The sequence below is a fragment of the Myxocyprinus asiaticus genome, chromosome 3 (genome assembly GCF_019703515.2).
Source record: "Myxocyprinus asiaticus isolate MX2 ecotype Aquarium Trade chromosome 3, UBuf_Myxa_2, whole genome shotgun sequence".
NCBI classification, from domain to species: Eukaryota; Metazoa; Chordata; class Actinopteri; order Cypriniformes; family Catostomidae; genus Myxocyprinus; species Myxocyprinus asiaticus.
The window spans coordinates 20,984,973-20,996,418 of NC_059346.1; the positions used below are offsets into that span (position 1 = coordinate 20,984,973).

Sequence of the window (11,446 nt, forward strand, 5' to 3'; positions counted from 1 at the left end):
TGTTCAGCAGAAGAAAGTCATACACATCAGGGATGGCATGAGGGTGAGTAAATGATGAGAGAATTTTAATATTTGGGTGAACTATCCCTTTAATTAAGGGCTGTAAAAGACTTGCCCTGTGGAGGAGTTCAGTCTGGAAGCTTGTTCATGCCAATTTGTTACATTGGTATATATATATTCATGAAATCTATTTTAGCTACAGCAGGACAGATGAACTCTTTAATTTGTTGTGTTGCATGTCATAACTCACATCTCAAAGTGTTAACACCTTTCTCTATTACATCCGGCATTCAGCACTTGCACATTTACACAAATTCACCCTTCTTTTTTTGTTCAATGTTCAATTCTAGATGTGTTATTAAAGCTACTTAAGTTATCCACCCTAGAGCAGTGAGTGATTTTCTCTTTTCCCTGTAAATATTTTTGTTTGAATATTACTCCCTATAATTACTAATTTTGTTTGACATAATGTGACATTTTTCTCAATCCTAATATGAGTTTGACATCCCTTGTGTAGAAGGTAAAAATATGCAGACAGCTAAAATGAAATATTAAACTGGTTATAAAGATTAGGGCAGTTGTTACACTATGCCCAGTTCAAGACCACATAATGCTCTATTCCCGCTCAATTAAATAAAGAAACACAATGTTAGGGGACAAGAACTTGTTAAAACTGAAAATGTTAAGCTGGCATTCACTCCATGAAATTCATCAACATGAACAGAACAGATATTCACTAAAGATTCTGTTTCCAATTTTCATAACTACAGCACCTTTAAAAACAACAAAAAAGACCATAAAAACGAAGAGCACAATAAAAGGAGTCACAGGTTTTGAACACTGACACCCTGTCTGCTCACAAAGCATTACATGTAAATAATATGGCAGTTTTTAACAAATCAAGCACTATGAATCAATAATATCAATGCAATAATACAACTGTATAAAGACAAAACTGAAGTTTTCTTGCAATATTAATCAGTAATGATTTCAAATAGGAGTAGTGCTATGCAAACACTATGATGTATGATGAGTGACTGCACATTTGACCAATGTACTGATTATATTCATATATGATACTTCTCATTTTTACTAGTGCAAGTATGGTCCCAGCTCTTAAATAGCCAAAGTGCAGGTTAAAAAACATGGCACAAATAAATTTAATCCGATACTTGCGCAAAACTTAATGCACTCCACCCCTTGTGGTTATTCCTCATTTTCACAGATATTGGGTTGCCGAGGCGGTCTCAATTAGTTCAAAGCTTATTCCATATACAGGATACAAAGAGTCGGATACTCCAAAGATTTCCCTCTATAACTCCATGTCTTCTTCTCCAGAGTTGAGAACCGCAGGGCTGCTGAACAGGGGGCTGAAAGTTTGCTCATTGGTTGCTGTGAACAGTGGCTGGGATGTGGGGCTGAAGGGGCTGCTGATAGATGGTATAGGAGTGGGAGTCTGTCTGCTCACTGACAGCTGCTTACGCTGCTGTCTTTGTAGGGAGTCTTTCAGCCTCTGGGTGAGAGGGTCCTCTGGAGGGCGCCATAGCACCAGTTCCATACAAGAGCGGCTCCTGCAGAAATGAAGAAGAGTTTTCTAAGCGCTGGATTCCTATAGAATGAGCTCAGTACTGTTGTTAGAAGCCGACTCACAACTGCTGTGACATTGGTCTTCTTTAAGATGTTTTACATTCATTGTGGAATGGATGTCACAGTGTAATTGTAGTATTGTAGTAAAAGATTAGTAAAATATACCAACATTGACTGTGTTACTGTGTGGGGTAGAATGTCACCAATCCCATGCTGTAACCCCTCCCTTAGGCTGTCGGACATCACCAAAACTGGCCTGCGTGGAGCTGGTTCCAAATCCAGCTCCTCATCGCTATCATCTTCTAAAGTTATCCTGACAAACACATACACACAAACCTCAGTATCATAAGGCACCCTATAAAATCTACTATTCTATCATATACCAATCTATCATTACATACATGCAGAAATCCCTCTGGTTGTTTGAACAAAATAACAGCATACACAGTGATTCTACAGCATTGTGCTTAGTAATGACATCTATACAGGTTTAGGGTTAGGTATTGATACAGATTTCACAATTCGATTCGATTCCGATTCACAAGCTCTTGATTCGATTTCAATTCAATATCAATATGGGTTTATTTCAGTTATAATGTCCCATTTGCTTACATATGAAAGAAATTCTCTCCCAGCTAATGCTGTTAATTTTACATTGGACCTTCTAACTAGGTAAATTACAAAAATATAAATGTTACTAATTATATTTTATTAGCTTTTCTTCATGGTCACATTTTAGCTTTTTTTAAAATGAACAATCCATATATTCAACCAATGTATTATTTACCAGTATTTCCATTGATTTGTTGAACACGTGCTAAAACCGGTACTGTCTCTTTAACAAAACCGGCATTTCTGTAAAGAGCATCTAGATGAGCGCATGTTAACTAGAGAGACTCAAAAGACTCTTATCTGTGCTATGCCTGATTAGAATTAAATGTTTATTTTTTGACCAACAACTGACTGTAAAGAACAGAAAGGGTATTAAACAGACATTATTCAATGACAAATCAGTTGCGTGGATCACGTTTTTGGAAATGCATTTCAAGGAACAACTTTTACTCTCAACACTCAATGAAAGTATCTTGCTGCTGAATACTCCACCACTATACTACACAATCACAAAATTTGGTTGCAAATGCGAGTGATTTCCTCTCATTGTAGGAGAGGTTTGCGCATAGAGTAAAAGATCGATCTTGGGATTTAAGAATCGATATCGAGATCGTTCAAATGAAGATCGTGATGCATCGGTAAATCTATATTTTTACCCATTTTTACCATGTATACAGTTTAAAAACAAGTTAAATGGCATCTTCTAGTCATCCTCACCTCTTTTCTATCTCCTGCAGTCTCCTCTGAGCTGCCTCTACCTCCATGCCTGACCCCTCTGTGTGAACTCTGGGCAGTGGAGAGGAAGAGGCACTGAAGGGCAGACCCATTTCCTCTGTCCTGGGTTCAGTCTGCAACTGACCCGGGTTGGAATCAGATGAGGGTGAAGGGGTGGTAGAGTCCACAGACCATCCGTGGCTCACTTTCGGATTTGGATACTCAGCTATTTCTACTCCTTCCTCTCCCATCAGCTTTCGTCTTTTGGGACTACAGCTTCTATGGGGAAAGAAGACATGCAAAATACACTGTAGAACAGTGCTGATCGGTATAAAGGTATCTGCGCATACCAGTTTTGTTTTGTTTTTACCACAGCATCATATGTGACATCCAACTGTCATTTAGAATCAGTATCTCTTTTATGATTTTAGTTTTACTGTTTTGAATCTTTTGTTTTCAATTTAGGTGTTCTATAATATGAAGCAGCTATTGTAGCGCTGATGCCAGACTTATAATTCCTATCGTCTGGTTTGAATCCAATAAGTTACAAATAAAAAGAGAAAATAAACAAATGTGATGAAGTAACTTTCACTTGTAAAGTACTGAATTCATGGGATTATTTTCTAAAACAATAACATGGCCTTATGTAAACCATTTTTCATTGAATTTCCAGCTAAAATAATGATTTTGTACTGTTACCATGATATAAATATGGTTACTGTGATATAAAACCACTCATATTGTGATATAAGATTTTGGTTTTATTGCCCACCCCTACAGCAGGATGAAGGCAAATCCATCATCTGTTCCATCAAGTTCCATCTGTAAATGTACTCACTCATCGTTTGTCCTTCTCCTCAGCTTCCTCATGCATCTTCTCTCCCAGCTTCTAGGTTTATTAGTCAAGACAAACAAGACGGAACCATATGTCAGGTTGAGGTATGATCATCTACAAGGCAATTGCGCTCATTTGGTTGCATAAACAAGGACTACATAATAGCAAATGGCACTCACGCATTTGGCATAGATCCAATTGTCAGATGATGGGAATCTCTGTTTGACCCATTAATTATGCCCAAATCAGGGTTACTAAAGTGTGCATGAGGGGAATACATGATGAACTCCAGTTCGCTGCTTCCTGACCTGTGGCTCTGCATCATCTTCCAGCCAAAGATGAGCTGAAGACATCAGGGTCTGCAGTGCAGCAGTGTGGGTGGAAGAAACAATCTAGAAAACAGAACCATGAATAAATTGTCAGAATAGGTTCTGCAGCAATTCTATATGATACTGGATTTGCTCATCTTCAATAAAGGATTAATTTAAAGGAACAAAAGGAAATGGGGAACAAAGAAAAAAAAACAAAGCTTATACCTCCTAAACCTTTTTGTAACTGCCTAATATTGTTGTCTACATGCTCACGAACTAACTCAGTGTAATACTGGACAAATTATGCCATTAACCTAGTTTAATAATTATTAATGGATAGGGTTTTAAACAGGATAAACTGCCATTGGCTAGTGAAAACTGCAGGTATTACTATGTTTAACGAGCTAACTGTTCACTAACCGAATAAATAGATGTATTATCTCCCACCGTAGGCCATGACATTTAAAATACAAGTCTATTATGCTCTGGACAAATCAACATTTCTCTCAGCTTTACCAGCAATAACCTTAAATAATTAACAACTGTGACATTTGGTTTGCATCCTGGGTAGGAATAAGTTGAATTATTCGCTGACTGCAGCTTGAAACATCCTCTGGTCACACCCCCTTAAAACATAAAAACAACACTTCGTCAGTTCTTCCATTATGAAGACAAGCACTTACCTCTCACGCGTTCACAAAACCCAAAAATGAAGCTTTGTGTAAAATGTGTTACAAATGTCTCTACAGTCTAACGTCTAGTTGAGATAAGAAGTTGTCTGAGCTTGAATTTTACGACGCGTTTTGGTACAGCGTCTAAGCGAAGGCTCATGGGACTTGTAGTTCATAGGTTTTGTAGTTCTTTAACCGGAAGTGGGTTACAATAACAGTAAACTAAATCACGTCTCGTTTATGAGGAGGGAGTGGATAAATTATTCTGCCGAAAGCATTAAAAATATAACAAAGAAAAGAAAACAAAGGTTGAAGGAAACAAAGAGGTTTCTGCGCAGGATGGCAATATGTTACAAAAGTACAAACTCTGTTAATGAGTAACAAATCAGTTGACTGACCGCGGGTTGTAACTCCGCCTCTGCTTTTACTGTCATATAATGTGTTAGTAAAAAAAAAAAAAAAAAGAGTTGTTCATTTTTATCTGGATTCAACTCGCCACTTCGTTTGTTGTCACTCCTAACTTGGCCTTTAAAGGTAAGAATCTCCTCGAATAAACATGCCCAACTTTTAATGAATACAATTCAGAATGCCTCACAAAACTGTACCATAGCAGACAAAAGTTAACTGCTAGCAAACAAAAGAAAATAATTTAATATGAACTTGATGATTTTCCTTTTGGAAATGAATGTCATTTTGAGACTGTCCTTGGTGTGTCTTGTTATTTCCATGATAATGCATTTTATTAAAGTATTCCACCAGTTTTGTGTATTGTGTACAATCTCAGATCAGACTAATGATGGTGACTCTCATCATTGTGAGTGCTCTGCTGGCACTGGCTGCTGGAAAACCTTGTGGTAAGACTTTGTAAGACTTATGATTTAGTTAGTAAACTAGTAAAGGTCAAGGTTATTTTGACGTGTGTATCACTAGTGGAATGGGGTAATGACAGAAAACCCATCATTGCACAATGCCCTTATCCTATTTCAAAGGCAATACCATTTCATTGGTAGCCTTTCAGCTGTACTCTGTTGTATGTTTTCTGTTTGTTTTGCCGCCCAGTTTTGGCTGATTTTGATAAGAATGTTCTCCATTCTGTTGAGTAAACGTTGGTAAAAGTTACTTTGTAGAAACTTTTAATATTGACAAAAAGTGACAATACCAGCTGGAATCCACAATTATTCCCTATATCTAATGATATACTATACTATGCTACACAATAGACTGCTCCTCAACCCTGATTGGGTAATTTCCTTTTTTCCTGTCAGCAGAATTCTGCTCAGAAAATGCTTGGAATCTTTCACTTTGTTCTTTGCCCTCTTTTTTGTTGACCATGACAGTTCTGAGAGTGATTTTTATGGAATGCAATGATGGGAAATGTCATTGTGTCCTATATTGCTGAGACAGCAGTCCACACAAACCAACTATGCAGTGCCACTGATTTAAATTACCAACAGTGATGCAAAGTTTATTATATTACCAAATTTCTAAATGTCATTTGACTCAACAGTTTTTTGTCAAACTTTGTTTTAGAATCAGTAGTAGTGCTTTTTTTGTGAATAAGTGTGTGTGTGTGTGTGCAATCAAGCTCTTACTCTCAGTTTTTCTGTGTCATCCTTCAGCATCGGATCATGAGGATCTCCTCCTGTCCCTCAATAAGCAACTGCTGCGCTCTGTGTATCAAACCACAGATAACCAAAATAACCTCCCCAATCCCAGTGTGCACATTGCCCTGCGTCTCTCAAAACACCATAACCTAGCTAAAGAGAGTGAACATCTCAACCGCCTCAAGTCAGAGCTTCATGCTGATATTGAGAAGTATGCACATATTTCACTTTGCACCAATATTATCATTTTCGACTTTCATTTTGAAGCAAGAGTAAATCCTCTTTTTTTTTTTTTTTTTTTTGTCCTCTAAAATTTTCATCTCTTGATGATTTCCAGCTTTTGTGAACTATCTTAATTATTATAAACTACAGCTCAGATGGGTGGTGTGGCGTAGTGGTTGAGGCTCAGGGCTGATAACCAGAAACCCTGCTGGTTCAAGCTTCACAAGGAGTGAGCCTTGAGCTATCAACATTGTCTGTGAGCAAGATATTTAACCCCAGGTTGCTCCAGGGGGATTTTCCTTGTAACAAAGTTTATGCCATTATTCTTTGATAACATCACGTGAAAGTCGTGGACATAAATTCCATCATCTATGGTTGTGGTGTGTTTATAAATAAAGATTCTGTTCTACTGTAATCTATTTCTCTTTGTTTATATTCTGTTCTATATATCTGTCTATAGATCTCTCAGCAACAATGAGTTGGTGGTTGGCCGTCTTGCTCTGTACATCTTGGCTTTGAAGTCTTCCTGCCATGACCTGGGCAGCTTATATCTCACTCACAATGAAATGCAGGAGCCTCTCCTCATTCACCTCAAGAGAGAGATGGAGGAGGAGAAACAGAATATTGCATGTGAGAGCAATTTCTTGAGTATATAATGCTGTCAAACTGTGTTACCTATATGCATGTGGCCCAGTGGTGGAAAAAGGCTGTCAAATGGTGTAAGATTTAACCAGACTTTTTAATGATGATTCTAATTTTAATGTCAATACTATTCTTTTCTGCAGTCAGTCACCGCCCAAAGACCAGCTACTACCAGTACTCTCTGGGCATTCTGGCTTTGTGTGTGAGTGGTATAAGAGTCAACACGCATGTCAGTCACAAGCTCATCCATGCCGTGGAACACGGACAGATAAAACACGGAGATTCTTCATGTGTGGGTGAGTTGAAATGAGTTGAAAAGTGCATTTAATTAATTAGAGCTGTGGCCTAGCAGTAAGCGCACCTGTTTTGGCACATCAGGGCTGATGTGGGTGACATTTCTCCCTCTTCTCCTATCATTTCCTGTCCTCTCTATAGTATTTATATAAATACAAATTGGCATAATATAATATTACATGTGTGTGTGTGTGTATATATATATATATATACTGATTACCAATGATTACCTTTTTAAAGAGATTATAATCATTGGATATCACTTCAAGAAAAAACCTGAAAATGACAACAGGCTGACAAGGCACTGTTACACCATTTTAGGTGGATATAGGGAAATATGTCCTGAGGTTTCTAACCACACTGAGCATTTGTAATGTGATTTCCCATATCACCCCTGCAGACTCGCTTGCTATGGCTGGCATGGCCCTCCAGTGTCTGAAAGATGAGGGAACTGATGTTAAAAATGCTGCAGAGCTGAACAGAGCTCTTGCCACCATTAAGCAGAAGCTTCTTGACTCTAAGAGAAATGATGGCCACATAGGCAATGAGTTCAGCACTGGACTGGCAGTGCAGGTAAGAATGAAGACCTGTTAGTCAGACACATGAATAAAGTTAAATAAATGGTTGTTAAATGAACCAGTCTTATTTTAAATACAGAAATAGAGGTTCTCGTGTCTCTCTGTCTTGCAGGCCTTGTTGGCTATGGGCAGTCAGATTGAGGAATGTGGAACTGCTATGGAGGCTTTAAGGACAGATGGCAGGAAAGGAACATACCACAACCCGATGGCCATCTCCCAAATCCTGCCTGCTTTACAGCAACACTCTTACCTCCATCTGAAGAACAAAGAATGTAACAATGAGGATGGTATGTTCAACAAATATGCAAGTTCAATAAAGTATCAGTCGACAGAATTGTGATGTTTGCAGCCCTAAGATTATTTTTACAGAGATCAAAAATTAAGCTGCTAAATGCTAAAATGTTTAAGCATGATGATTTAATTACAACAAAGTAAAAAATGTAAGGTAACGAAGAATATGTTGTATACTATAAAATCAAAATGTGATTGTCTCAAATTAAATAGTACACTGGTAGTAGTACTCTAATAAGTTAGCAGAACTCAAAAAATTGAGGCAGTCAGTTACATCAATTTTTTAAGTTAATAAAATCTCAAGTTTAAGTTAATAGAATTTTCAGATTTTAATTTTGTACTACACATGCATGTTAATTGCTCTTAACTTGAAATATTGAGTAAGCTTACTCATACATTTTGAAAGCACTATACTTTAAATTGAACTTTATGCCTGAATTTAAAATTAACTAGTAATCTCAAATTAATTACTTAAAGTAGTGTTAACCTAGCTAGTTCTAGCTGGATTAAGCTAGTACAGTGAATGCTAGCCTGTTGAATGCATGATGATTGGTAACATTAGGTTTTGATTAGCATAGCAATTGCTCAATAAGTAAAGCAATGAAGAATATTTTTAACTTGTACCTGTCCTCAACCTAAACTCAAGTGCCACTATTCACCATAATGGTAACCCCCAAAACTCCAACATAACAAAAACTCTTCTAAAAAACACAACAAAACATTAAACACTTACAAGTCTCCCCCTTTCATCTTGCGCAAAGACACATTATATAACACTAATTTTAACATATACTCTCCCTGTCCAGTGCCATGCAAAGCATCCTGGGAAATAGAAATCCCCTGCCCAGTTTGTTAAATTTAAATTCCTGTAAATTTAATTAATAAAGGGTGTCAATACGTGAACTCAAAAGAAGGAGAAAGTTATAAACACTCATCAAGGTTTTTATTTATTTATTTTAACTAATTAGTATGATTTAATTTTTCCTACTCAAAACAATTAATTATTTTGAGCATTAGGGTTTAAAGTGTATTTCAATGTATTTCAAATGATTTATTATATAAATGTTATTGTATACAAAATAATAAATGATATACTCAATATATGCAGTAATCATAATATAAACAGAAAACTGTGTTGTATTTAAGCTATTATTGCAAAATGAGGTTTCCTACTAATTCTGTGTGTTTGTGTGTGTGTTTTTTTCCCCCATTTGCTTCCGGTTTAGACTCTCTTGCTATTGACACTGCCTCTGTTTCAGAAGTTCTCCCAAATCAGGGGAAAGTATCTGTACAGGTGGAGGTTATTAAATCAAATAGTGCATCATCTGTGTTTTCTCTTCATGTACCCGTGGGCTCCTCGCTATATGAAGCCCTTAAGCTTCTCCAAGACAAACAAAGTGGTTTCACGTGAGTTTGGATTACCCATTACTTTTGCACTTAATATGTTGTATTTTAAGTATATTGTCAAAAAACAATATTACTGTCTAAATTAGAATACATTTTTGTGTGTTTTATTTTATAAACGTACAACCCATATGCTCTGTGTCACAGCTTTAAAACAGAAGAAAGCTTGTGGGGACCTTTCCTCAGTGTGGTAAATGAAGAACAAGCACGTCAGACTGATCGAAGATACTGGCATGTCTCCTCAGATGGCACCGCTCTGACACAGGGTAAGAAAAGCACCCCTACACAATGCACATGTCTGTAAGATAAGTAAAATGCATAAACGGACGGATAAAGAAATGATGTGTCACAATTTATTTATTTTTTTAATCTGCAATGCTATACTTGCCTCCTCAGGTATCAAAGACTATAAGATTGACTCAGCACAAACTATCACCATTAAGAACACTGGGTACTGAGTTCTTTGATGGATGCTAGAGAACAGATGAATGACAGAAAACCCACTAGTTGATACATGGATTCAGTTACCCTGTTTATGAATTCTACTGTCTTTGATTTTTTCTGATTGATTTTCTTGTTAAAAACAATTTACTGTTTGATGGTTGCCTAGCTGATGTTTTGTCTGTATGTTTAATGTTTCTTGATTAATTAAAAAAAGATCACATTAATTTTGTTTGTGTTGTACTTGGAGATTTGACATCTTTTAAATCTTACATATACAGTATGTTTCTATGTGTTAGAGTGTACCTGCTGCCATTGTAAATCAACAAATCTGAAATAAACAGTTGAGATATTTGAACAATGTTTGGCTTTATTACCATGGAGATCAAATGTTTATTTCTAATATACCACATATACAACTATATGCTTCTCTAAAAATGTTGTGTGATACAATATTTAATTTATAAAATAATGAAAGGGTTAATCTTATTTGGAGCACATCTTGGTCACATTTGACCCCTTAAATCAAAAGAAAAAAAATTCCATAAAGAAAACAAACCCTTTTTAGGACCTTTGCACTGGCAGTGACAGTATTTTAATAATAAAGGAATATTAACACAAAACAATATTGTTCAATGCAAGTTAAGCTCAATCGACAAAATTTGTGGCACAATGTTTATTACCATAAAAAATATTTTTTGACGTGTCCCTCCTTTTCTTAAAAAAAAAAAAGTGAGGCACTTACAATGGAAGTGAATGGGGCCAATCCATAAACGTTAAAATGCGTGTTCATGATTTAAGTGTGATAAAATCACTTGCTAACCTTTTCTGTGTAAAGTTAATTCCAGTTTTATAACTTTGTTGCCATGACAACATAACACTGTAAACCTTTAAACAACCGCAAAAACCAAGGTTTAAACAACTATACAGCTTAAATAATACACAACTTGTAACAGAAGAATTAATGAGTATTATGGAACTAATTAAATAACGAATTAAAGTGCTTTTATAAAACAATAAGCTTCGCATTTCTGCCTTAAACCCCTCCAAAAGTCGGCCGCATTTACTTCCATTGTAAGTGCCTCACTGTAACTTTCATTTTTGCTTTTTTTCAAAAGAAAAGGGGACAAGACGAAATTATTTTTGTGACTTTTATTTTGAAAGTTTTGACCGTGAGCGCAGCATACTTCACCACCTTTTTCACAGACTGTGATGACGCGTTTCCGCCTTATTTAGAAGC

General features: G+C 36.4%; 2 protein-coding genes across 4 annotated transcripts; one reads left to right on the forward strand and one right to left on the reverse strand.

The window, feature by feature from the left end:
• Positions 1-57: 57 nt before the first annotated feature.
• On the reverse strand, positions 58-4,895 carry ccdc117 (coiled-coil domain containing 117). Of its 2 annotated transcripts, none has more exons than XM_051671763.1 (6): positions 4,743-4,895; positions 3,928-4,140; positions 3,752-3,799; positions 2,917-3,192; positions 1,757-1,900; positions 58-1,571 (listed from the first exon to the last, which is right to left on the reverse strand). In XM_051671763.1, the coding sequence occupies exons 2-6, from the start codon at positions 4,071-4,073 to the stop codon at positions 1,313-1,315; spliced, it is 873 nt and encodes a 290-aa protein (XP_051527723.1). In that variant the 5' UTR covers positions 4,074-4,140; positions 4,743-4,895; the 3' UTR covers positions 58-1,312. The 2 variants fall into 2 exon arrangements, with proteins under 2 accessions (XP_051527723.1, XP_051527714.1); XM_051671754.1 differs by having other exon boundaries at positions 62-1,571; positions 3,752-3,802.
• Positions 4,896-5,107: 212 nt separating this feature from the next.
• Positions 5,108-10,567, forward strand: tcn2 (transcobalamin II). 2 transcript variants are annotated; one of them, XM_051671739.1, is made up of 10 exons: positions 5,108-5,264; positions 5,490-5,584; positions 6,350-6,545; positions 7,017-7,186; positions 7,342-7,494; positions 7,893-8,065; positions 8,183-8,357; positions 9,588-9,768; positions 9,913-10,031; positions 10,162-10,567. In XM_051671739.1, the coding sequence occupies exons 2-10, from the start codon at positions 5,524-5,526 to the stop codon at positions 10,221-10,223; spliced, it is 1,290 nt and encodes a 429-aa protein (XP_051527699.1). In that variant the 5' UTR covers positions 5,108-5,264; positions 5,490-5,523; the 3' UTR covers positions 10,224-10,567. The 2 variants fall into 2 exon arrangements, with proteins under 2 accessions (XP_051527699.1, XP_051527690.1); XM_051671730.1 differs by having other exon boundaries at positions 5,118-5,264; positions 5,515-5,584.
• Positions 10,568-11,446: the final 879 nt, after the last annotated feature.

Coding starts and splice junctions, on each gene's coding strand:
- ccdc117 (XM_051671754.1), bottom strand. CDS start 4,073: ATGATGCAGAGCCACAGGTCAGGAAGCAGCGAACTGGAGTTCATCATG. Junction 3,193..3,751: donor AGGAGAAGGACAAACGATGA/GTGAGTACATTT, acceptor CTTTCCCCATAG/AAGCTGTAGTCCCAAAAGAC. Junction 1,572..1,756: donor CACACAGTAACACAGTCAAT/GTTGGTATATTT, acceptor TCATTTCTGCAG/GAGCCGCTCTTGTATGGAAC.
- tcn2 (XM_051671739.1), top strand. CDS start 5,524: ATGATGGTGACTCTCATCATTGTGAGTGCTCTGCTGGCACTGGCTGCT. Junction 6,546..7,016: donor CTTCATGCTGATATTGAGAA/GTATGCACATAT, acceptor ATCTGTCTATAG/ATCTCTCAGCAACAATGAGT. Junction 10,032..10,161: donor TGGCACCGCTCTGACACAGG/GTAAGAAAAGCA, acceptor TTGCCTCCTCAG/GTATCAAAGACTATAAGATT.